Source organism: Vicugna pacos, chromosome X (genome assembly GCF_048564905.1).
Source record: "Vicugna pacos chromosome X, VicPac4, whole genome shotgun sequence".
Taxonomy (NCBI): Eukaryota; Metazoa; Chordata; class Mammalia; order Artiodactyla; family Camelidae; genus Vicugna; species Vicugna pacos.
The window spans coordinates 49,770,907-49,797,426 of record NC_133023.1 but is presented as its reverse complement, the minus strand read 5'-3'; the positions used below and the strand labels follow the sequence as shown (position 1 = coordinate 49,797,426).

The 26,520-nt window shown below is 47.4% G+C and overlaps 1 protein-coding gene across 8 annotated transcripts; it reads left to right on the top strand.

The window, feature by feature from the left end:
* The first annotated feature begins 1,001 nt into the window (after positions 1–1,001).
* LAS1L (LAS1 like ribosome biogenesis factor) lies at positions 1,002–26,520 on the top strand. 8 transcript variants are annotated; one of them, XM_031675246.2, is made up of 15 exons: positions 6,779–7,116; positions 7,879–8,004; positions 9,065–9,134; positions 9,941–10,022; positions 10,874–11,158; positions 11,446–11,492; positions 12,343–12,452; positions 14,173–14,258; positions 14,625–14,675; positions 14,972–15,178; positions 15,525–15,672; positions 20,787–21,328; positions 24,153–24,303; positions 24,877–25,013; positions 26,203–26,520. In XM_031675246.2, the coding sequence occupies exons 1-14, from the start codon at positions 6,926–6,928 to the stop codon at positions 24,998–25,000; spliced, it is 2,220 nt and encodes a 739-aa protein (XP_031531106.1). In that variant the 5' UTR covers positions 6,779–6,925; the 3' UTR covers positions 25,001–25,013; positions 26,203–26,520. The 8 variants fall into 8 exon arrangements, with proteins under 8 accessions (XP_072811824.1, XP_072811823.1, XP_031531106.1 ...); XM_031675243.2 differs by having other exon boundaries at positions 24,823–25,013; XM_072955722.1 differs by lacking the exons at positions 6,779–7,116; positions 7,879–8,004 and adding an exon at positions 1,022–1,147 and having other exon boundaries at positions 24,823–25,013.

The window sequence follows — 26,520 nt, the reverse complement described above, 5'->3', positions numbered from 1 at the left end:
CTCCTTCCAAAATGTAGGCTCCATGAGGGCCAAGACTTTGTTCTGTTCGTGCTACATCCCTACTACCTGTAACAGTGCCTGTTACATATGAGTACTCTATATTTCTTCAATGAATTACTGAATGCATGAATACCACTCAGTCTCCATCTTCCTTCTATGCCTTTAGGATATAGAGATTCTTCCACCAGGGCTACAGAAAGCCATAAAGAAACCTGTGTCTGGAGCTTTGGAGCAACATTCACTCTCCACTCTCCTTATAATAACTGTACAGCCATGGTTCAGACCCTTAGGGCAGGTTATTTGTTTTGTTTTGTTTTGTTTCATATCATTGCAGTAAGATTCATTTAAAAGTTATTTAAGAAATTTCCAAATATAGACAAAAGTAGTTTTAATGGTTATCAACATACAACCAATCTTGTTGCACCTATACCCTCTAGTCTTACCGCTTTCATTAATTTTCCATAGCTTAAATAGGATATAATTTTCACACAATATACTGCATATATCTAAATTGTAGTTTGATGAGTTTTGGTATATGTAACCTTCATGAAACCATGGTCGCAATCAATGTAATGAACATATTAATCATCCCAAAAGTTAGAACAGTTTTTTTTTAAACTACAAGTTGCAACACAATAGTCATTTATGGAATGACTATTGACTAGTCACTTCCAAGATGACTGATGAGAGACAAATCTGGATAGCACTGGAGCCTCATTTCCTTCCTATTATCAGTAGCTTAGCTGAGAGTTGGCTGTGCTGTACTGATCCAGTCACAGAAAGACAAGGCCTTTGGCTGATATCAGCATTCCTGGCAGACCAGGCTCTTCCAAGAGGGCCCTCAGTATGCTGACCTTGGTCCTGGGTGTGCAAACTCCCTAGCATTGTTCCTGCTCTGGAAGATCACTGATACATTTCTTGTTACTTAGAGAAACTAGGTGTCACTTTAGCCCTTTTTCCCAGTCTGGAGGCAGAGCTTGTGTTCTTCTGGAGTGCTCACAGTGGCACATTCAGCATGATCTGCAAACAAACCCCTCTTTCCTGAGACTTTGGCTTTGGTGTATGCAGAACATCCGTGACTGGCCTATGCTATGGAACAAGGAGAGTTCAGGAGACTGTGCAGGCTCTTCTACTTCTTGGCTTTCTTGTAAGTTTTACCCCAATAAACCCCATATTGATCTGTACCCTGTGGCATGTCGAAAGCTGGCTCCCCAAATATTATCAACAGAGCCTGTTGATAAGAGAAAACTGAATCTATTGCTTACAGGGGTGAAGGAGAACTTCACTTTTGCAAAGCTTCAGTGAAAGTGTCTCAGAGGGAGAGAAGGCAAGGTTAGAACTAGAGAATTGGAAGTTTGGTTTGATGTAGCTCTTTCAATGCAAGGACTTGATTACAATTCGATAAGGCTCATAATATAACAGTCCAGGATTGGTAGAAACAGCAAGACAAGGATTTTTGAAATGAGGGATTTGAAGACTCTTATGGCATTTCAAACTCTGTTGATGTTTTCTATTGGAGAGTTAGTTGCTGGGATTTTGAGGGTGTTCCTGTAATGAACCATCTGCTGGGGCAAGGGAGTACTGGTAAAGTAAAGTTACGCTAATGAATATGGTAAAATAGCAAAATCATGTTAGTGTAGACAGTAAGGTGTGGTTTCAGTTCTCAATGTCCAGGCTACATGGGAATAGAAGATTTTGGTTCTCAGGTATTAGTGGTGTACATCCGTGACCCCCTTATATGACATTGATGACCAACGTTTTTCAAAAAAATGAAACTAAATAAACTAGAGTTGAATTGCATGTAGTAAGGGTGAGAATTATTTCATGGAAATTTTGTTTCAGTTACACATATGTACAAGTGAAATGAGTCATGAAGTGAAATGTATTTCTTACAGTAGGTCTGGATCCAGAAACGTTTGAAAACTACTGCCTTAGATAAATGCTGATAGATCCCTGAAAGGGATGATCCCCTCTGTCAGCCAGTTTGCAGTGCTCCAATCTAAACTTTCATGCTAGTAGTAGAGGAGCATCTGGCTTTATTAAGGAGAAATACACAATCTAAGAATTGGAAGAGAGGCCTTGTCCAGGTAGATTAAGGGTTGAGTGGAAACTTTGAATCTATAAGGCTGTCCACCATTTTGGCAAGAGCTGAAAGAAGCCACATTGCAACTGCAGTACAAAAGATGGAGGCTAGACAAAAATAATAACTTCCCGCTGTGAGCATTGTTAGGGTCTAAAACTAATCCTTAAGCGGGTATAGGTTCCCATTTGACTGAGATATAATCTATTTAGTCAGGGGACTGGATAAGATGAACTCTGGGGCCCCCTCCATTGGGAGAATATTATGATTCTAGAGAGGATCGTACAATAGAAGGAGGCAGTTAGCCTGAGATGTGTTCTCTGGCTATCACCTCCCAGCACCTGATTCTAAGTATTGTTGGATAGAACGATAAATGTGGCACAGCAGCCAATGAAAAGCTTCCATATTTGAGTGGGTTACCTAATTCTCTGAGGAAACTCTGCCAGTTTATGGCTTTAGAAGGCTGGAGGTTTTGGAAGGGACATTAACCCTGTACTCCCACCCCCATCCCCAACAGGCCTGAAATTCCTCAGAAGGTTCCATTCCTATGGATAAAGCACTATCTTCTCCATTTAAAATATAAATTCTCCTTTGGCTCAGAATTTTAGCTTTTCATTTTTGTTTTTTCCACTTATCAAAAAAAGGCTTGGGTTAAAAACACAGTTTGAGAAAAACTGCAAAACTCCTTAGTAGGAGTTGATGTGGTTTCCTCCGGAATCCATGCAGCAAACAAGGGTTAAGGTTAATTGGAGCCCTGAATTTCCCTACTTTTGAAGCTCTCATGATTTGAAGCAGACCTGTTTACTTAGGTAAATCACAGCCCGTGTCTGAGGGTTATGGAAAGCCTGTGCTTCAGAGCTACACAGACCTGGGAGAGAATTGCATTTCTCTTCTTTCTTAATAATGTCATCTTAGGCTATGCAGCTGAGCTTTAGTTTTCTCATCTGTAAAGTGATAAGAACAAAACCAACTTCACAGAATTGTGAGGACCATGTGAAAGATAAAATGCACGGGTCAATTAAGGGGATGATTTTATTCAGGCTATAGCCAGGGGGAGAAGGCTTAAAGCAAAGAAATTAAATTTAGGATTTTATAAAGGCAGGTAAACAAAGGAGTCATCACAAGTTTATGGGAGTCATGAGGAAGTACGGAGAAGGTCTTAGAATTGCCAGGGCGGGGTGGTTATAGCTCAGTGGTAGAGTGTTTACTTAGCATGCACAAGGTCCTGGGTTCAACCCCCAGTACCTTCATTTAAATAAATAAATAAATAAATAAATAAACCTAATTACACCCCCCCCAAAAAAACAAAACAAAAGAATATGCCAGGGCAATGTGGTTCTTAACAATTAGTTGGGATTTGTTTGTTTGTTTAAGAACAAGAAAGAGTGGGGAAATTTCTCAACTGAGGCTGTTTCCTTGGAGCTCAGGACTCAGATAAAATTTAATGTTATCAAGCACTTAGCACAGGGCCTGGCCCATGGTAGGCATTCAGCAAGTGTTTCTTTCCCTCTCTTCCTCCAATAGAAGGATGCACAAAGTGGTGTGGTGGCTCAGAGAAGGGCCTAAGATTTACTCTGCTTGAGAGAACTGGATTTGACAAAGGATGTTCACTCTTAAAGGATGAATAGTGGCTTGCCAAAAAAGAGGGAAGAAAAAAGAACATTCTAGGAACGCTAACATAACAGAAAAAGGCATAGATGCTTATAGGAGATTTGAATATTCATAGACTAACAATAACTTCAGCGTGGTTCAGACAGTAACTGGACGTGAGGTAGGTTAGAACCAAAATGTAAAAAACCCTTGAAAAGCCATTTAGTGCCTAACATTTCAGGAAAACAGTCCGGGAATTTATGATTCTAACAAGATTAGGTTCCAGTTTGTGAGACCCCCCCCTTCCCTACTGTGTAAGGGATGGAGTAGGGGAGACAAGTTAGGTAAGTAATACATGATCCAGAGAGGACCAAAGCTTGAACTAGAGCAGTGGCCATGAGGATGTCAAGGAGAGAACTGTTTTCAAAAATAGTAAGTAGACTTCACTAGACAGATTATATAGTTGTGGGCAGCATGGAGGTGAGGGAGGAAGTGCAATAGCGGAGGATGATACTGTTAATAGCAATATAGGCTAATATTTCAAGTGCTTACAATGTGCTGAGTGCAGTTTTAAGGGCTTTACACTTTAATCCACATAACAGTCCTGTGAAGTAAATGCTTTTTCTCCATTTTTAAATGAAAAAAATGAAGCATATAGAAGTTAAATAACTTGCTCGAGTTTTTACAGGTAGTAAATGGTGAAGCCAGAATTCAAGCCCAAGCTGTCTGAGAACAGAGATTGTGACTGGATAGTGTTACCATTTATAAGGATTGAAGGATATTGGAGGGGGCTGATTTATAGGGAAAATATTTTAGTTTTGGACAGATTGATATTGAGTGCAATTGGGAGATGTTTAAATGGGCCTGGAGCTCCAGAGACAGATTAGGATTAGAGCTGAAGGGTTGAAGGGTGTCAATTTAGAGGCAGGTGCTCAGTAGGGGCCTTGGGACTGCCTTAGGTGAGTGGGATGCAGAAAAGTGGGGATGGGTAGAAGAGAAATGGTGACATATATAAGGAGAAGCAGTAGCTTGAAGACAAATTAGATATACTTCAAGATCTTATGAGTAATGCCTTAGACTTAGAGAGTGCTCATTTAATTGAAGCCCACTGGTACAGCTGGAGGTATCCTGCAGCATCACATGCCTAGGGATTTTTAGGATTCTTGAGCATGTGCCAGGATGGATTCCATACTGCCTGTGGCAAGCTGAACCACCCCTCTCCAAAGACATCCACATCCTAATCTCTGGTACCTGTGAGTGCCACTTTATAGGGTAAAATATATAAATAAAATAAAAGAATGCTACTTTATACAATAAAATAAATTTTAAAATACATTTAATTGCAGATATAATTAAATTAAAGATCTTGAAATGGGAAGATTATCCTGGATTATCCAGATGGTTCCTAAATGCAATAACTTGTAGTAGAAGGAGGCAGAGGGAATCTTACACACAGAGAGAAAAAGTGAAGTGAAGATGAAGCAGAGAGACATTTGAAGATGCTGGCCTTGAAGATTGGAGTGATGTGGCTACAAGCCAGGGGATGCCAATAGCCTATAGAAGCTGGAGAAAGACAAGGAATGGATTTCCCCCTAGAGCACTCAGAGAGACTATGGTCCTGTCAGCACCTTTATTTCAGCAAAATAATACTGATTTTAGACTCCTGACTTACAGAACTGTGAAATAATTTCTATTATTTTAAGCCACCAAGTTTGTGGAAATTATAGCAGTTATAGCAGCTGCAGGAAACTAATACAGTGCCTCCTCAAAGCTATCACCATTTAACAACCTTGATCCAGCAATTCATAATTCTTTATAGGTCTCAAGACTCATCTGCCACATATTAGACATGGTGGTCTTGTTATGTGCCTTGGTCAAGTTTTCTTGGAACGCATGATAGGGAGACCTTCAGCATCATGAGTGAAGGAAAGAGGAAGGATGGGGTCTTTACCTGAAAAGTACTATCCAAAATGAAGCTGGAGACACAACATTGTAAAATGACTATTACTCAATAAAAAAAGTTAAAAAAATAAAAATAATAAAAAATTAAATAAAATTAATGGAAGCAGCACAAAATTAACCTGGAAACCACCAAAATGTTCATGAATGATTCCTACAGATGTGGCAGCTCCTCTGACTGGATTGGCCCTTAAGGGGTCATATAAGCCATCTCCCTGTCTTTGCCTACACACAGCCAAGATCCAAAATGTGGAAAGTGTATCTGGTTTCTGCAAGACACCTGGCCTACAGTTTTTTATGGCTACTCAGGACAGAGTAACTATCATCCAAAAACCATGGGCAAACTAGATCTTAGGAGAAGCTGGCTGGAGAAAAGCACATGTGGAGAATTCATTGGAATTTGTTGCTGTAAAATGAAAAAGAGCTATTTGCAGTGATGCTGTTAGATCATTAGCAATAGTTCCCTCTGAAGTGTTAGATTGGAAAATAACTTCTGTGAGAGGGTTTGGGACAAGGTCTTGAACACATTTTAGCCAACCTGTAAAATCAGAACTGCTTCATAACATTGCTTTTTTCCCCAGAACTCCAGAATCCCAAAGAATTGTGCAGAAAAACTAAGTATACCTTTGCTTTGTTGAAGCCAACATAGCAGTAGAATGCTGGCAGTGTAAAATCCTACAATTTTAAGCAATGGAAAAGAACCTAGAGATCACCCAGTCTAAGCTTCTCACCATACAGCTATGAAAATCCAGCAGATTTTTTAACCCAACTTTAAATATTTAGATATTAGACATTTTCTCTGTTGTCATGCTTCAGTGTCCATAGTGTTTTACTTGGTCGGGTGCTGATTCACGGCAATGAAAACATTTAGTGCATTTGCAGTATACTGGATGACCGCAATTTCCTCCCCTGCCTGCCGAAGGGCGCAAATTAAAATCCCTCCGGGTCTAGAACAGAAGCCGGTTAGCAACCAGGAAATTATAGGAACCTTGAGGCTGAACACTTGCAGCTGGTAGGGCTGCTTTGAGTAAGGAACACTTCCGGTCGGCGAGGCCGTACCCGCAATTTGTGGTGCGATGGACCTCCAGCTCTCGCGATTCGATTTGCTACGCTAACGCTGGGAGGCGGGCTTGCGTCCAGGTCACGCTCTCCCATTGGCTGCTAGTGCGGCGGCGGTTTGGTGTGAGGGTAGCACGTTGAGCTGAAGGCTTTTCGGAGTGCGGCGGCACTAGGCCTGGCATTGATCCCAGTGTCTGGTGGGAATCCGGGATTGGGACTGGTCTGAGTCCCCAGGGGATGGATCGCGTGTTAAGTGGGTGGTGCGGAAAGTGCGTCAAAAAGAAAGGGTTGCCGCCACTCTGGGCCCAACGCATCGTGGTCGCCTGGCTCAGTAAGGCCGAGTGGGATCAGGTGACGGTGTATCTGTTCTGTGACGACCACAAATTGCAGCGGTACGCGCTGAACCGCATCACCGTGTGGAGGAGCAGGTAAGGCAGCAGGCTTAGCCCTTCTGCCTGCGTGCTGGTGGCATTTCATCTCTTTCTTTGTAGGATTTTCTTAAGGCCTTATTATCCAGTCTTCCTCTAAATGCCTAATGGTCCCCCTACGAGCGGTTTGGGCATTTCCCCTCTCCCAAGCGCCTGGGGAAGATCACAGCCAAGCTCTTGCACTGATCCCATTTGTGGAAAGAAAGGGAGTGTGTGCCTCAACAATCTCTTGTCAGATCTGCGAGCTTTAACTCTTACCTTCTCCCATTTGGGCAGGGTGCTGGAGGGACCAGTGTGGCTGAGCCAGGGCTTAAGGAGTAGCGCTCTAGGGTGGATTTCTGGTTAGGAAAGGTGGGGGGGGAGCTTGCCTGCAAAACCATGTTTGACTGGGGCGCCTCAGTCCATTTGGTAAGATTGAGTTGAGAGCAGATAAGGGGTAAATGTCTCCAAGAATAAGGGTCTTTTCTAGCTGAATGAGTTGAAGGTTTCAGGGTGAAAGAAAGGGGTGTGTCCACACTTAATTAGTGATTGGTTGCAGTAGCAGTTAGATGTCCTGTGCATACTCTAACCAGCCTCTCATGCCCTACATATTACTGGATTTCAGGGACCTTACCCTCCCTCTTTCCACCTTCTTGATTTGTGTCTGTTCACACATTCTTGAGCCAGTATCTAATCGGAATAGCCTACAGCTATAGCTAGGTTCTGAGGAGGGTGGGCCAGTGTAAGGGACCTTTATGATGGTGCTGGACTGTGGCCCTTTAGGTTAGGCAACGAACTCCCCCTGGCAGTGGCTTCTACTGCTGACCTGGTACGCTGTAAGCTCATGGATGTAACTGGTGGCTTGGGCACTGATGAACTTAGACTGCTCTATGGCATGGCATTGGTCAGGTAAGACCTACATGGGTAGGGGTGGGGGTGGTCTTGGGGGTGGGCGGCGTGGGGGTAACACATGATAAGCAGAATTTGGCTTTGGGTTCTACCTGAAGCAAAAAGCCTTGTGTCCCTGTGTATGGGTCACCCTGTGATTGCTTAACTTTACAGCTTTTGGTACACCCTGTTAACACACATTCCTCTTTTTTCCTGAGAGCCTTCTCTCTTCCATTTTTCTTTACCTTTCTTTCAAATATAGGGTGGGAGTGGTTCAGACCAAGTGATTTCTGTGGATTCTTCCAGATTTGGCAGTTTGATTTTTTTCCCCTTTAACTCTTTCACCCAGAGGAACTTTTCTGAATGGTTTGATATCCTTGGCCATGATTTAATGTGAATTTTCTAATTCCACCCCCATCTATACCTAACACTACCCTTTTCCCCTTCTCTCCATGAACACTGAAAATTTTCCAAGTTGTGGAAATGGAGACATAGGCCAGGAGTTCCTGACTTACAAAGTGACTCAGAGTGGTTCTAGCTGTCTCATGCACTTCGAGAAAAAGGTTGCCTCTGAGTTTTCTCATCTGTCAAAGTCTTTGCTTAGCTCATACTGTTCCACTTGTCTGCCTTGAGGTCCTCCCTAGCTCTTCTTACCTTCTCCATTGTTTAGTTGTGCTCCCTGTATCATGTGATGTAGTCCTTTGTTCTAGCATTTATAACATATTATGTCATAATATAATATGTTATATTATGTCATAATATAATATGTTATATTATGTCATAATATAATATGTTATATTATGTCATGATTATTTACCCTAGATTTAACTCTTCAAGGCCAGAGCAGTGTCTTTATTCATCTGTATGGTTTCAGTACAGGGCAGACTCTCAGTAAATGTTGGACTGGATGGAACCATTCTTGCTCTGGCTGACACCAACCATGAGAACAGGACAGAACAGTCATTGGAAAGGTTGTGGAAATGCAAGGTGTCAGTAACTCAGCAAGGTGTATTGAAGCCCCATTGGTTTGAATAAAAGAGTTACTTGGGCTGTGCCACTTATTTCCCCCCCCCCAACTCAGGTTTGTGAATCTTATCTCGGAGAGGAAGACAAAGTTTGTCAAGCTCCCCCTCAAGTTCCTGGCTCAGGAGGTGCGTATGATAAAGTGGCCTTGCTTAATTCTCCCCATGAGGGCTCACTAAATGGGGCATGGGGTGATGTGGGTACACACTTAGACTAGCTTGTCCCATCACTACCAGCCAAGCCCAGCAAGAACCCCAGAGCCTCAGCCTCCAACTTGAAAGAAGCAGACTTGCTCCCTTGCTCATGGCTGCTATCTTCCATGGGCTTGGCTTGCCCAGCTTGTTGGGAGTGGCCCAGCTGAAGCTGAGGCACCCCAGTGCACCACTGGATGGGGACAGGAAAGAGGTGGCTGTTAAAGTGCCTGTCCTCTGGTTGCTGATAGCCTGAGGGAGGAAACAAACTCAACCAAGCAGCATGAACATGCCAGACATCCCTGCCCTGAGTGAGTATGTGAGGTGTGTAGAGACCCAGAGGGCAGGCAGGTTCTCAGCCATCAAGAGAAGCTTCCTGGAGGAAGTGGGGGAGGGAAGGAGAGAGGGAGGGAGAGGGAACCCTGGGAGAGGGACTGGTATTAACAGGGCAGAGGGAAGCTGGAGAAAGTGATTGTTAATGTTCATTCACAGGAATCTTTGTTGGTGGAGGGTAGTTGGTGGTTGGGGGAGGTGAGTGTCTTCTAATTTTCAGGATCACCTCCACAGAGCATAAAAAGAATCAGGAGACCTGGTTTCTAATCTTGGCTCTGCCACGAAGACCAGAACCACCTCTCAATTTCTCTATCTGTAAAATGGGGAGAAGCCAGGCTAATTCATCTCTATGGTCCCTTTCAGCTTTAATATTTTCTAATTTCTGCACTCACACCCTCCCCTGCAATCAGGTGAATATTCCAGATTGGATTGTTGAACTTCGCCATGAGTTGACCCACAAGAAAATGCCCCATATAAATGACTGCCGCAGGGGTGAGTCCCCAGGGAGTATACCTGTCACAGTTAAGCCCAGAGGCCTGAGCTTGGTGGCACTGTGGGGAGAGAGAGAGAGGGAGGAGGGTCTTCACCTGAGGTCAGAGCCAGGACTAGAGTGAGGTAAGTGAGGCACTTGCCTTGGACACAAACTTTAAGGGAGTGTCAAAAGCTCAGCAATCAAGAGAAATAACACTTTAATAGGAAAAAAACTCATGATAAAGAAAATACCAGAATTTAAAAATAAAGATAAGATTAATATTACTGATTTCTTCTTTTGCCTCAGGCTCCAATATAGCTTGGCAGGGCACTCTTCTGATCTTGTTTTGATATCTCAATTACTGAGTGTTTTGGCATCCCCTTAAACTTTGTACCTGAAGCAGGGAGTGGGATGTGGGTTGAGAGATGTGAGCCATCAGGTGTCTTGAACCCAGGGGTTCTTTGGACACCCCATCCCAACTATGAACCCCTGATTCTGCCTAACTCTTTGCATTGAGGAAACTGAGATCTAGAAAAGGGAAGAGACTTGGCTAAGGCCATGTAACTAGCTACTGGGTCCCTGTTCTCCCACTTGCTAGCCCCATGCCATTTTTGGCATCCCATCTTCAAGTCTGGTATTAGTGGTTTTTTCGTAGGAAAGGTGCTGGTGAGCAGGAAAAAGCAAAGAGCAGGGGAATAACCCAGAGCAGGAGGGGCTGCTTCTGAATATTTTCGATTTGTGCCTTCTTGGAGCCAAGCCTCTTCCCTGGGGCCTTTCTTCCCATAATGCTTGCAAGAGGCTGGGGGCCTGTGAGGAGCTGCTTGCCTGGGGCTGCTCCTATGGCACCACCTTCCTTCCTCTCCTCCTGTAGGCTGCTACTTTGTCCTGGATTGGCTCCAGAAGACCTACTGGTGCCGCCAACTGGAGAACAGCCTGAGAGAGACCTGGGATTTGGAGGAGGACAAGGAAGAAACAGATGAAGAAGACCAAGAGGAAGATAAGAACATTGTTGTTGATGACATCCCAGAACAGAAACCAGAGCCTAAGGATGAGGAGAAAGGTGCAGAGCCAGATGTCAAGGCTGATGGAGACAGCGAAGGCAACAAAGAGGTTGATTCACAATTGCAAAAGGCTCAGAGACATAAAGAGTTGTATGGTAGGTGTCATACGGGGTGCAGAAAGGGGCCCAAGAGCTTGGAAGGCTCAGGCTTAAGGTTGACACTGGTTATTTTCCTGGCTCAGCATTTCCTCTGAGGCTGTGGTGAGTCTTAGCTTAACAAAATTACAGTCACAGATTATCTTCCTTGAGCCCTATGAAGCAGGAGAGGCAAGAATTCTAGTTCCCAATTTACAACTCACAAAACGAGGTGAGGGGGCTCAAAATTCCATCAGGAGCAGGAGGCTGGGCTGGCTGCCCCATCTGTTACCCTATTCTGTTTTCAGAAAGAGCCCGAGAACTGCTGGTATCATATGAAGAGGAGCAGTTTAAGGTAACAGAGTGTACCCTTAACTTGGCCTGTTCTCACTTGCCCCAGCTATTCCTTCCCTCTTGCCAACTACCTGAGAGAAGTCCTAAGAAAGAATTTGGGAGAAAAGTGGCAAAGCTTGAGGGAACTTCCCAAGAAAGAGAGGGGGGGAAACAGGAAGGAGACAAGAGGAGCAGAGTCCAGTTGGCTGATCCTCTATGCCAATGGAAAGCAGCAGATGATGGAAGCTTGTGGATAATCTGCCCCACTAGGTGGTAGGGAACAACTGGGCATAACTGGTTGCATGGCCCTGCAGTACTGCAGCTGATCAGCAGATGGCGCCCAGGAACTTTCCTAGATCAGGTGAGTTTGGGGGTGCTGTTTTAGTAGGAAAGGAGGTAGCTTAGAAGCCGTTCATCTCAACCCTTCCTTTTCACAGATGAAGAAATTGAAGCCATGGATGAATGAAGGGGCTGGCCCAAGGTCACATATGCCATTAGTGATAGAACCAGGATTAGAACCTGGGTCTCCTGATTCTCTTTCTTCCATAAACCATTGCTTCCCTTGGCCCAAGGGTCTCTGCCCAGCAACAACCAAATGCCCCCATTGGATATCTCAGTATTGAGGTATCTGGTTATTGGGAGCCACGGGGAATTTGAGGGGTGAAGAGGGAGAAAGAAGAGAAAATCTATAGTTTAAGGGTCAGGATACTTTTAGTAGCGGGGCCAATAGGGGAGTTCTGGGCCCACCCCTGCTACTCCGCCCTATCCCCTAAAGGGAGGTGCTGAGAGTCCCTGTGAGAAGGGATCCTGGAGGGGTGGGAAAGGGTTGCCTGGCAAAACCAGCCTTCTGATGGGATCTTCTTTGCTGGCAGGTGCTGGAGAAATTTAGGCATTTACCTCAGGCTGTTAAGGCGTGGAATAACATGTCCCCACCTGTAGAATGCATCCTGGCAGAGCTCAAGGGCATTACATGGGAGAACAGGTGTGTAACTAGGTAATCAGGTGCTGCCTACTCTCTAGAGTAGAGCATAGCAGCCTCACTGAAATTGGTTTTCATATCCCAGTTTGCAAATCTCTGTTGTTTGAAAACCCAAGGATGATCTTGATCCCCCACTGGTGACCCTGCATTCTTCATGATCCTCTTCCCCAAGCCCTGCCAGGTACCAGGTGGGGGTTTCCTGCTCTGAGTCACTGAAAATGGCCAGAGGCAGGAATGGCTGTTGTCATCCATCCCCTGGCCAGCTTTGTTCCTCTTTGTCCAGTGGCATATAGAGCTCTTGGCAACTAGGAAAAGCCCTTAATCCTTTGCTTTTTTGCTGCCTAGCCCTTGTCCAAGTTTGACACAAAAGATAATATGGTGGGTGCTGCTGGTCTCTTCTTTTGAACTGCTTTTAGAGAGTGTCAGCATGCCTTGGATAGTTGTGGTTGGGACAGAGGAGGGGCCTTCCAAGGGCCTGGATCCTCAAAAGACTGAGTCCCCTCTCACCCACTCAGTATGGCCATGAGCCTGCTTTTTCCTTCTAAATAGTGCTCAGTTCAATCCAAAGCAGACAATGCCCATTCCTCTCCTCCCTGGCTCTCTGGAGCGTGCTACCTCAATTCAGCTGGAAAGGGCTTTGGAAAGAGGTTGGAAGGAATGTAGGATGGAGCAGAGAGTGTAGGAAGGTGGTGTGGGTGGTAGAGTGGGCCTGGGTGGGAGCCTGCAGTGTAGGTTAGGATTGTCCCTGGTGTCTTCTTTATTCCCAGGGTATCACTAGTTCCAAAGGTGTTTTATCAATGTCTGCACAGCCTAGGTTTCTTGGCTGTGCCACCCTTCAGCAAAGGGGTGAGTGGTGGCCCCTCCAGTAACTGGGAAGACTATCCCTGTGCTATACAGCAGTGTCTGCCCGGTCGTGCTGAGCAGGCAACTGGTTAACTGCTTTAAGTGCTCTTCCTAGATACTGACCTAAAGAGATAAGAGATGGATGGAAGGACAACTCTTTCTTCCCCAAGCCTGGTAGAGGGAGGGATCTGAGCATGACAACCCTCCAGACATTGAGACACCTTAGGAGCTCTTGTTACTCCTCTAGGCCCAGTCAGTGAGGACAGCCTCTCTTAGGGAACTGCTGGCTCTGGAGAATACAGCTGGCTGTTGCTGGTTTTGTTTGAGCTAGATAGGGATGAGCGAGTACCCCTATAGCTTACGCTTTCAACCTCTATATCTTAGTTCTGGGTTCTTGGGGTCCCTAGGAATAAGGATACTATTTGGTCCAGGAATTGAGTCCCCATAGTTTGTGCTTTTAAGATCTGATGGGCAACCAGGCAGAGGGGGAGGGGTAGGAAACTGGAGGACTGTCAAGAGAAAGACTGAGCAGGAACTAGAGTCTAAAAGCCCTTGACCCTATGACCTCCAGCATTTAACTCATTCGTGGGCCTGGGACTTTTCTCCATCTGTGCTTTCAGGCTTGTTCAGCCACTACTGCCTTTCTTATGGGCCTTAGATGAGCATGTGCTTGGTAAATGCTTGTTTAAAACCCACTGATCCCAGTCTCTGGCTCAGCCCCTTCCCTGAGAGGCTAAGGCTTTAACTGTCAACTGCCTTTTCCCCCATGCTGGTTTGGCCACTTGAGCCAGAGGCATTGCTGCCTTGGGAGTGGGTAGGAGTGTAGGAGAGGGTCTTCTGCCTGCTTCAGTGTACTTAATTTAGTGTCCTCTTGTTCCAGGGAGGCTGTGCTGGATGCTTTTCTGGATGACGGCTTTCTCATCCCCACATTTGAGCAGTTGGCAGCTTTGCAGATAGACTATGAAGGTAGGGTCCTGGAGGCCCACTACAGCCTTAGGGTACTGTGTATCCTGGGCAAGAACATCAAGGGTGGGCTGGGTGGTCCTGGACTGGGGGTCAAGGGCTGTTTCCTGCCATTGTATAGCCACTGGAAGCCCCTCATGGCTGAGCAGAAGGTGTAGCCCCACTAATAAGCAGTTGCTGGGCTATTCTTAAGTGGCTTGGAATTGGGTTGGGTGGGATGGCATGGGATAGGGTGGGGTGGAGTGGGGTGGGGTCTTAATGCCATTATTGTGCTGTGTTAATTGTGATTTAGCCACTCATTAGAGAGCTAGAACAGCAGAACTGGAAGGGCCTTGTGAGGTCATCTAGTCCAACATCCTCATGTTACAGATGGGCAGACTGAGGTCCAGAGAGGGGAAGGTACTGACCCAGAGTCACACAGTGAGTTATTGACAAAGTTGAAGTTAGAACCAGAGTTCTTTTTCTTTTATACTTTGTGTTAAGCCAGTTGTTGTTTGCCGGATACTAACTGGTTTCTCTCCCCCGCTTTTCTGCTCTCCTCTTTTCTCCTGTCTGCGGTGGCAACTCTGTTATTGTTGGTGGGGCCCCTTCTTCTCCCTCTCCTCCCTTTCTTCTCCTCCTCTTTCTCCCTCTTTCCCTCTTCTCTCCTCCCTCCCTCCATCTCTCTCCCTCCCTGCCTTCCCTCTCCTTATCAATGGATGTTTCTCACAAACCAGAAAATGTGGACTTGAGTGATGTCCTGGTGCCAAAGCCATTCTCTCAATTCTGGCAGCCCCTGCTCAGGGGCCTGCACTCCCAGACCTTCACGCAGGCCTTGCTGGAGAGGATGCTCTCTGAGCTGCCAGCCTTGGGGGACAGCGGGATCCGGCCCACCTACATCCTCAGATGGACCGTTGAACTGATTGTGGCTAACACCAAGACTGGTGAGGGAGACTAACCCTAGTCCCAGGGCCTAATGCCACCCAGGCAGGAGCATCTGCCACTGTCAGCTCTCAGCTGAATAGCACGAAGTGGACACATCCCTTGCTAAAGGTTTAGGTTTGCCCAAGAGGGCCCTGCAGGAGCAGTGGACAAATCTCCTTCACCTTTTTCTTCTCAGAGCCAAGTAAACTGGGCTGGGGAAAAGGGCCCTGAATGCTTTGAGCAAGTGGGAGGTATAAAGTGGGGAGTCTGGGGGGATGGGGAGGGACAAAGCCAAGCTTTTCAAGGTACAAGATTGGGTGGTGTGCTTTCTGATTCCTTCTCCTCAGGCCCTCTCTTCTCTCTCAGGACGGAATGCCCGCCGATTTTCTGCAAGCCAGTGGGAAGCAAGAAAGAACTGGAGGCTATTCAACTGCTCTGCCTCCCTTGACTGGCCCCAGGTGGTTGAGTCCTGCTTGGGCTCACCTTGCTGGGCCAGCTCCCAACTCCTTCAGCTGTAAGTCTCTTGAATTCCATCTGTAAGAGGGTGACACCCTGCAGGCCTCAGGGCCGCACAGGCCTAGAATGGCAAGAGATGGATGAGCCCTTGCAAGGATACCTAGTCCTGTCCCCCTCCTGCTAACAGATGAGAGAACTGAGTCCCAGAGAGGGAAGGAGTAGGGTATTTTGGCCCAAGATCACACAGCTTAAAACGTGGCTGAACTGAGTCCAGTATGAAAATGGATGAGCCAAACCCCTTAGAGTGCTTAGCACAGTGGCCTGTACAGAGTAAGTGCACAATAAATGGTAGCTGCTGTTTATTATTGAACCCATTCTTCTGACTCTAAGCCCAGTGCTATCTCTGTTATCTTCCCCAAATATACTTCTCATAGGTGCTTAACAACCTTCAGTGACTCCCTATGACTTTTTAATGAAGTTTTGGCTTCTTAGTGTGACATTCAAAGATCTTTCTGGTTCTACCCCAACCTATCCTGATAGCCATACCTCCTGTGAATCCCCTCTACCCAGTCCACCCTGGGTGCTGTGGTTAAACTGAATATTGCACTGGTTCCTGTAAATACCTGTGATTGTCTCCCTTTCCTTTTTTTCTGTCATTTCCTGACCCCAAGCCACTTCCCTCATACTCATGGAAGGCTTTAGCACCCAGTTCTCTTCCTGCTTTCTGGAACAATACCTGTTTCATCTGAGTGACCCATCTGACACTGCAGCTCCTCAACTCCAGTGACCTTCATTCTCCACTACACTCAGCAGCCCATTTCCATCACTCAGAGCTATTCCACCTCTGAAAGCTCACATCCCAGCATCCCACTTGGTGATGACCACCTATTGTCCCTCTGGTTCTCACCCTGGCATCCCATGACATCTGCTCTTTGCCTTGCCTGCTTCCAGACCTCCATCTCTCCATTTCTTACCTGCCTCAACCTTGCTTCCCTTCAGTCCTGTCTGTGGTTGATCACTTCAGCCACTCATCCTCAGCACCCTCAGCTCTGCCCATCCTTTGGCGTGTCTGACTTGCAACCCCCCACACTGGGATTGATCCTCCCCACTCTGCTTCTCCCACTCCTCAGCCCGGGTAGCTGAGCTCTGCTGGAGAAAACAACATAGCCCTGCGGATTGCTGCCACTGCAGAGGTATGATTTTTAATCTTGGGCCAGGCCTCAGTTCTGCTTGTCTGAACTTTTACTTGTTTTCTGCCCACTTTCTCTCCTGTTTCCTGACTCTAAACCCTTACCACTCACCTCAAGCCCCTCCCCCTCTCCCATTTCACCCTAGCTTCCTCAAGCACATGGAGGCCTCCAGCAGGGCCTCCTCGACCCGAGGTCCAGCCCTCGTGAACTGATCTGCGGCTCCACTCAACATTCTCGCCAGTCTCAGGATGAGGTGGTCTTGCCCAACCTCAAAGCCTACTCCTCCACCTGTGCTCTGGAGCTGCCTCTGCCAGCATCACTGGGGCCTCACCCCAGCCTCTCCCTTGCTCTACTGGCTCTTGCTCTTCAACCTATGAATGTGCCTGAATTTTTCTCATCTTAAGACAAAACAATAATAACACCACAAGCAAAATCTCCTTTGATCCTGCATCCCTTTGTGGGGTTATCACTAGCTTATCACTCCTTTCCCTCCCATCAAAACATCTCAAGGGAGTAGTCTACACTCAGCAATCTAGATTTCCTCACTACCTTCTTACTCCTTACAACCTGATGCAATTTGGCATTCACTCCCAGATTTCCTTTGACCTAATTACCAAATCCAGTGGGCCCTTTTCCATTTCCATGTCTGCTGCATTGACGCTGTTTACCACTGCCTTGAAATGCCTGTGCTTTTTTTTTTTAACTAGTTCCTGTAAAGTACCAAGGCCCAAATCTCTTTATCTAGCTCAGGCTTTTTCTCCAGGATTCAGCATCCCATATTTGACTGCATGCAGATTTCTCCCCTTGGATGGCCTCCAGGCACCTTACTGTGACAGAAGAGAATTGGTCATCTTACTTCCCGCTCCAGCCCCAAAGTGATCTTCCCCCTGCTCCCTGTCTCACTTGCTAGTGGCCCTGTCTACACTGTCACATTGATTCTTTCAAGTACTTCTCCAATCTGAGACTTTGTGTTGCTGTGTCTATTCCCCTAGTGTCTCCTTCCCTCTAACAGACTAAGCTTTTCAAGGGCAAGGACTCTGCATTAGCCATCCATGCCCCAGCACACCCTACAAGTCCAGCCCCCAAATAGGCCTCCGTAAATGTTGTTGAACTCAACCAAACTCTGCTGTCTCATGGCCAGCTGTGCTGTCTTTGGTGGGAGCTGACTCCATGCCTGAGGAATAAATGAAGTGGGAATCTGGATTCTAAGAACTTCTTAGTCCCCTGATCCTTCCCATGGAGTCAGAAAGTCCTTCTTGAACCCTGATGACATTTGGAGTGCAGTAGTAGCTTATAAGTAACTTATAAGAGAAAAAAATAGCCTCATTGACAAAATCAGCCAGTGCAAGACCTCCAGGAGATGAGACTGAACCAAACAGCCAAATCTCCGATGTGTGTGCTCTAGACTGGAAGTGATATGGATGGGTGGAAAACTGGGAGGAGAACCAAAAAGTCCTGAAGTCATTTGAGCAATTCCAGCAAGAGAAGGAATAAAGGAAATTTCAAAGTCCACAAGAAACATGGCATGTGTATATGATGTGGGGAGGGAATGAAAAGAGCAGCATGGAGAGGTTTGGATAGGTGGCCTTCAAGGTACTTTCCAATCCTAAGTGCCTGCAGAGTGGAAGCTGCTGGTCTTGGAGAAGTCTGGACCACAGAGATCTCCCAACCCAAGCATACCAGAGGGATGCGACACATGCCAGCAGTAACAGCGGCTCACTTGGGTACGATTTTTGTGCACAGATCCTGCCTTTCCCAGATCATCAGTGAATCTAGTCCTAATCACCCCATTATACAGATTTGGAAATGGGATTTCCCCAGGTATTTTGCTGCAAGTCAATAGCAAGACTGCAAGTCAGAACTGGGGCCAGAATTCAGATATCCTGTCCTTACTCCTGTGCTTTCTACAGTGTTGCATTAGATTGCACTATTACGAAAAGCATGTGTTACTAGGCACATACAGAACTTGACTTTTATTTTCCCCAGAGGAAAAAATAAAAGATACCACTGGCAATTAAGTGTTGGGCATGGTGCTGTGTTTGTAGAAGCTTTTTCATTTCACTTGACACAGCAATCTTTAGAGGTGGACGTATTATACTCTTATTTGACAGATAAGAAAGACATTGAGGCTCTGAATAGTGTGAAGTGACTTATCCAAAAGTCATAAAATTTGTTGATGGTGGGACAGGAATTTGGGCCCAGGTCTTGTGAGTCCAGCTTCTTACCACTAGCCTGACCCGTGACCTTCTCAGTCCCAAGCTGGGACCAGACAAACCTGAGAAAGTAGGTGGCTTTTAAGATTCTTATCACTCCTGCACCTCAGTTGTCAGACTAGACAGCTCGTGATAGCCAATGGGTAAGAATAAACAGTGGTAACGTGGCATCTTGCCAATATCGAGTGCCTGGGAATATTTATTATTAATCATACTAATGGACCACGATGAGAGGGAAGAGTTTCTCTCTGGCTTTTCCTCTTATTAATAAGGCTGGAAGCTTTTTGAGAGCTTCTCCCAGCCAGCCAATATCAATTGAATTTGAGCCAGTGCCCTCTTGGAACATGAAATTAGCCCTGCAGAGAGGGTCTCCCAGTCTCTGAGTGGCGTCTCTAGCTCCTAGCCCTGTCCCCAGCAGCCAGTGACCAGCGACCACCCATTTGTGGCCAGACTGCCTCTGGGGCCCAGAGAGAAAACAGTATGGCCCTTCCATGGAGAGCCCGCAGCTCAAACTCAATACACCTAGAAAGGAACTATCCATCTGTCCTCCCTACAGGCCTCCAGCAGTGACTAGGTGCCTGCTAGGTGCCCAGTCCTACATGAGGCTCTGCACGGAGTGCTCACCCTCTTCCTCCCCAGGATCTCTCCTTCCCCACGGCTCTGTATCTGTTGGTGGTTTTGTTGTTAGTGCCATCCTTTGTGTGCATGATGTTGTCATCTATAACTTCTCTCCCTGACCCCTACCATCTGGTCACCAAGCCCTGCTCTGTCTGTCTGTCTGTCCTTCACAGCTTCTCCCCCTCTCATCTCCACTGCCAGTGCCCTAGGTCAGCCCTCATTGACTCTCCCTGGTCACCCATGCTCCAGGCTGCACCATCCAGGCCATCCTCCACGTGGGCCCCACAGTGATCTTTAGAAATGCAACCTTCACCTGAGCTCAGAAACGTCAGGTGACCCCCATCCACCCAACACACACACTTAACCTTTGCAGGCTTCTCTTCCTCCCACAGCTCCTGAGCACAGCCCTTCCCCTCGAGCCAGGCTCCTCTCACCGCATGCACACAGCATGGTGTGCTCACTCTGGGTTCTGTACGAAGCCCTCCCTTGATCTCTCCTGCCCTCCTTGTGCTCTCTGCCTCCCCCAGCTCCTGTGGTGCCCAGGTCTGCAGTGCTCATCTGGCCTCTGTCCCACATCCTGCTTTGTCTTGTCAACTGCTGCTTTTTTTTTTCTTTTCCTCCATTCCAGGCTGGGCTGTAGTTGCTCCCAGAAAGGGATCCCACTTTGTGTTCCATACAGAAGGAGCACAGCACACTTCCAGGCATATCTTTGGAGCTCAGAACAGATTGCTCAGCTAAAGAGGGGGATCCACTATTCTCATGTCCAGCTCTGCAGGCCTAATGGCTAGTTTGTGTATTTATATAACATTGCAGTACAGATTTCATAGCTATCATTTATTGCATGCTCACTATGTGCCAGGCACTGTGCCAGGCATTCTATGTGAGCTATCTTATTTACTCCTCTCAACAACCCTATAAGTTAGGTGCCATTATTGTCCTCATTTTATTGAGAATGGAAGTGAGCCACAGAAGTCAATCACAGAGTTTTTTCAGAGTCCATGGTCCTGTTGTATCTGTGTTCTCTCTGCTCCGCTGCACTGCCTTTCAGAGGCAGGTCTGGCAGCTCAGAGACCAAATTCAAACTGGAGTGTTGAGGTATGAAGTGACTTGAAATTTTGAATCTTTGTTACCACATCCCTCCCTTTGCTCAGCATCTTCAAAGCCATGGAGCAGGTCCTGCCAGACGAGGAGCAGAAGAAGCTGCTGCACATCTGTTCCATTTATACCCAGAGTGGAGAAAACAACGAGGTGCAGGAGGGCTCAGAGGCTTCTCCCATTGGGAAGTCTCCATACACACTGGACAGCCTATATTGGAGCCTCAAACCAGCTGGCTCTAGCTCCAGGCCTGAAGGAGAAGCCCAGCAGCAGGAAGAGCAGGGAGGCCTTAATGATATCAAGCAAAATGAGGAGGAGGAGAAAGAGGTTTTGGAAGACCAGGAGGAGGAGGAGGAAGTAGAGGAAAATGAGGACCAGAAGTGGGAGGAAGAGGAGGAAGATGAAGAGGAGGATGATGATGATGATGATGAAGATGATGATGAGGATGATGATGAAGATGATGAAAATGATGAGGAGGAAGACAGGATGGAGGTGGAGCCTTTCTTTGCTGAGCAAGAATCCCCCACTGCCGAGAATGCTAGGCTCCTGGCCCATAAAAGAGGAGCTTTGCAGGGCTCCGCATGGCAAGTTAGCTCAGGTAAGGAGCCTGGTCACGACTTTGTCCCCACGCCTGTCTTCCTTCTCTGGCTGGCTCCTGAGGCTTCCCTTCGCCCTAGAGATAAGATGGAAAGTAGCAGTGCGAGGCAAGCCTGGGAAGCAGCCTGATGTGTGAATGACAGTAGGCTTCCCTCCCCGTTACGATGAAGTGTGTAAGCGCCAGGGACCTTAGCAACATCATGCAGCCAACTGCCTCGTGCAGACAACACCTTCAGAGGGGTTGGTGTGGGTGTGGGCACTGGGTAGCAAAACACAAAAAGTGAGGGGTAGGGGGTAGATAAACATGATTTCTGCCTGTGTCTTTTGCATGCAGTGATAAGGAGCAGGGAGCTAAAGAAGAGTGCTTTGTCTGTGTATGTGTGAATGAGTATGTACACATGGAGACTGGGTGGTGATTGGACCAGATTTGGTTGTGTGTATGCGAAAGAAGAACCAGGAGCATTAAGTCAGAGGAAATGGAAGTGAGATCAGAAAGGTGAGAATAAGGAGTAGTGCAGTTTTTTAGAGTATATAAGTTAGTGAGACAAAGCTGGGAGGGGGCGGGGGTTGATGATGGGTGGGGGAACATGAATCTCCTCCTCCTGAGGGTGGTCTTTTGAATGCCCTTATTTCAGCTGGGGAGCAGGAACCTTAAGGCAGGGAGATTCCAAAGGAATGAGCAATCTGATGTGTATATGTGGGCACGTATGTATGTGTACATGCTGGAGGCAGAGGTAGATGTGGGGATCAGCCTGTGTGATGGAGCTAACTCAGGAGGGGAATCGGTGTGGGGTAGCATAGGCATGATGGGGAACAGTAGGGAGAGAGAGGAGCAGCAGTGAAGGAACTTAGTGGGAAAGGTGGAGTCTTTGCCCTCATGTGGACGTGTGTGGAAGAGCTGGGGCATAAAGATCCTGAGTGCTAGGGCTGGGGGAACATGCTTATGTCTGTGTGTATGTGAATGCGTGTGTGCCTGCATATGCTAGACAAACCAAGGCACAGGGACAGAAAGCTGTCTCAGGGCAAGGAGGGCTGTGTTGGGGGATCTTTGTAAATATCGAAAGGGCAGGGCATTGACTCAGGCAGAATTGTGTGTGTGTGAGTGAGTGAGTAGGAGTTGTGAAAAGGGAAATTGTGAAGTGGGCTGTATGTGGGTCTGTGTATCCATGCACTCATGGTTGTGTTTGTTTTTGGAAGAGGAGGTGGAATTGCCAAGACCCTTGGGGACCAGTAGGTATCTGTATGAGGGAGAGAAGTGGAAGCAGTGAGAGTTGGGGGTATATGGAAAGGCATGAGAATAGGCAGTGAGGCAGCCATCCAGAGATGGCGCATGTGTGTCCATGCTATCAGCAAGGGGACGTGCCTCAGGCTAGAGAGGCAGGGGCAGTGATGTCGGTAGGGTTGGGAGTGTTAGTGATGGGGAGGGAGGATGGTCAGGTCAGTGACAAAAGTCGGGGGGATGATCCTTGTGTACAAAGGTATCTTTGTACGCATAGGGTAATGGAAGATGTTAAGACAGGCACAACTTCCGTCATGTAATAGAGCCAGGGGTTGGTGGGGATGGGCAGGCAGAGGTACAGCCCTTCCTGGATAAGGTTCTATGAATAGCATAAAAAAACTAATCCGGAGTTGATAGTTTCCAGAATGCCAGGGACATCACGACAGGGAGGATCTTTTGGGTACAAGGGAGATGCAGGAGGCCAGAAACTGGATCTACTTGAAGGAGCTCACCAGTGAAGGCTTCACTTAAAAACATGGGATGCATTGGTGTAAGGATGGGGAAGGGATTTCATATAATACTGTGTGGAGGGTATTTAACTGATAGGGCAGAAGGTAGAGAATGCCTGGCATGGTCCATTCTGAAGGGGTGTATTTTGGGGGTTGAGGGGAGGGAAGGAGGAAGTGGTTTGTGAATGCAGAAAGGCTTGGGCATATTGAAATCTTTCCCTCTCTCCCTTGCTTTGCTTCCTCTGTATGTGTATAGACATGTGGAGATGCAGGAACATTAAGATTTCTGGTTTGTGGGCCTGTGTATAAGTGTGAGAGGCAGGGAGTGAAACTGGGAACTTTTGTTGAGTGGAAGGTTTGGTCTGTGTGCTTATGTATGTATACTTAGAGGCAGCGATGGGGGTGGGCTATGCAGTGAGATTGCCCTTCCCTAGAGAAAGGATGTTCTTTATGTGTGCATCTGGGGGAAACAAAACCTTGCAGGGGGCAGGGGGAGCATAATACCTCTGAGAGAGTGTTCACCCTGAAGTGGTATGTGAGTGTGTGTGTATCTCTCTCAAGACAAGGCCACGAAGAAGTGTGGCATTTAAACATGGTGGGGGGTGTAGATGTGTAGGATATCTAGGTCATTCAGATACTCAGAGGTATCTTTGGGTTTGGGAAGGAGGGACAGCTGGAATTCTGGGGATCCAGACTTTCTAGGATATATATATGCGTATGTGGAAATGGGGGTTGAGGGTGAAAGTTGAGGCAGTGATACAGCCAGGACTGAAGTTGTCTGTGTCTGTGTCGGGACATGTTTGGGGAAGTGGGAGAAGAGTGGAGAGGAACAAAAATATCTATAGTTGTGTGCATGTTATGTGGGGGGTGGAGATGGCTTGTGTTGGGGATGGTGTACTTGGAAACATAGAAGGGAAGAAGGGACATAAAGAGTGTGTGTGGGAGTACGGAAGGGGTGGGGGAAACTGAGGTAGAGAGGAGCTAGGCTGAAGATGCCCAGGTAGGCAGGTAGGTGGACAGACATGGTAGGTGGGCCTGTGCACCCATCTGAGAACTAGCTAATCAACCCTCTCTTGCCTCCTCTTTTTGCTCCACAGAAGATATACGATGGGACACCTTCCCCTTAGGCCGAATGCCAGGTCAGACCGAGGACCCAGCAGAGCTTATGCTGGAAAATTATGACACCATGTATCTTTTGGACCAGCCTGTGTTAGAGCAGCGGCTGGAACCACCAACATGCAAGGCTGGGTGAGTGCACATGGCAGCAGGATTCCCCACCCCTTTCTCTGCCTCCTGTAGGAGAGAGAGAGGGAGAAGGGAGGGAGGGAGAGAAGGACCTAGAGTGGGGTGGATTGGGGAGGTTGATGTCTCCAGTCAGGGCCCAAAGGAATGAAGTATAAGCTCCATTCCCTATAGCTGGGCCCTTGCCAGGACTTCCAGCCCCTAGTAGGGGGGGGCAGTGAGGCAGCCATACAGAACTAGCTTCGCATCCCTCTCAGACTGCATCCAGTTGGTTTGTGTGCATGCATGCAGGTGTGCATGTGAGAGAGGGTGAGTTTGTGTGTATGTACGTGTGTATGTGCATTTTTGGGAAGGGAGCAGTACATAGCTTTCAACAGATTCTCTAAAGGGTCAAGAACAGGTGCTCTAATCCAACTTCTTCACGTTCCTAAGGAGAAAACTGAGGCCCAGAAAGGGGAAGAGATTTGTCCAGAGGTTCACAGAGTAATCAGTAGGCCTCCCCACACTGTCCTGTCATCTTGGTAGCAAGGCCTACGCAGGGCTCCACGCTCTCCCTCGAAACTTGCCTCTGGATCACAGGCGTGAGAGCCCTTGGGTCATCAGGGAGCCAGGAATCAAGCAGCCCTTGCTGAGGGGCTCTGCTGGTAACACAAAGGAGCCCGTCCAGAGGTCCTGTACATTCCGGAATGCGGGGCCATTGTGACCGGGAGAATCCTGTGAGTACCAGAGAGAGACCTCTGTGGGCCCCTGAAACAGTCTGTCCCTGTGCCACCTGCCCACTTCATGGGAGATGAGCCCCTCTTCTTCTAGACATTCAGAGAGAGGGCTGTAGAACCCAGGCGCCCCAGCAGCAGGCCAGGCCCAAGGCAGTGCCATGGACTCTCTGTCCTAGGCTGGGGACAGCAGGCCTCTTAGAGAGGAGAGGAAGCAGCTGGGGAAGCTGGGTGGTCTGTAGTTGGGAGTGGAGCCCACATGTTTGAGAGAGAGAGACCTCCTCCCTCCTTGGGTAAGGCTATCTTGATGAGTATTAAGGTTTCAAGGATGGAGTGTGGGTAGGTAGCACTGTTAAATCCAGAAGGAGGCCAGCCCCACACCCCCTGTAGTAGGAAGACTTCTCTGCTGGAGCGGGCATGCCCACCCCTGTTTCTTGTCTCAGCTCCACCCCTGACTTAGCAGTGTGGCCTTGAGCAAGTCCCTTTTCATCTCTGAGCCTCAGTTCCCTTGTCTGTAAGACAGTAGGTGATAGGAAGGGATGGGGCTAGATCATCTCTAAGGAGTTTTTTCAGTGGCAGTAGTATAACCATGGATCTTTGTGAGGGGAAGGATGATGGCTTTGCTCTCAGCTGTCACCCTCATCTACCTGGAAGGACCTTTGACTTGCAGGAAGCAGGGGAAGCAAGAGTATTCTGAGCAAGGCCAAGGAAGGGGAGGGCAGTCTTCTCCCTTGAGCAATTTTGCAGTCTTAGGATGGGAGAGGGGCCCAGCCCTGCAGCCTAAGCCTGGCCTTGGGCCCCTTAACCACCTCTTGTGGTGGGAGGGATCCAGCTTAGGGTCCTTTGGGCCCCCAAGATTTAAGGCCTTGGAAGAAAGTCTGTTAGGCAGCCACTTTCAATACCTTCCTGGGAGTGGGGTAGTATAACTATACCTCTCCTACGTCAACCCACATAGCTGTGCTCCGATCTGATTTATGTACTATAAAGCTTTATTTGAAAAGTTCCAATCCTCCTATCCCACCTCCTTCAATTGAGGGGAGGGCAGAGCCACTCCTGGGGCCCATCTTGAAGCGGATTCTCAGATTAGAGGGTGGGTTGTCCCCATGGACACACACATCTAGCATCCTTAGCCCCTGTAGAGCCTAAAGCTGCCTCCTTCCCCAACTGACCAGCCCCTCCCCTCTTTCCACAGCACCCTGGGCCTGAGCTGTGGCATTGGCAGTGGCAACTGCAGCAACAGCAGTGACAGCAGCAACTTGGACGGCCTTCTCTGGAGCCATGGTCAGCTGCACGGGCTCAAAACTGGCCTGCAGCTCTTCTGATGCCTGGCCTGGTGTAATTGTTCATCTAGCCCCGCTGGGGCATCCAGCCCACCCTCTCAGTGCACCTAATGCTCCAGGAAATAACCTGGGAGACAGCCTGCATCCACCATATCAGCTCAGTTTTCCATCACAGAGGAACTTTGATTTTGTTTTGCTTTGTTTTGAAAAACAATAAACAGTCAATTGTT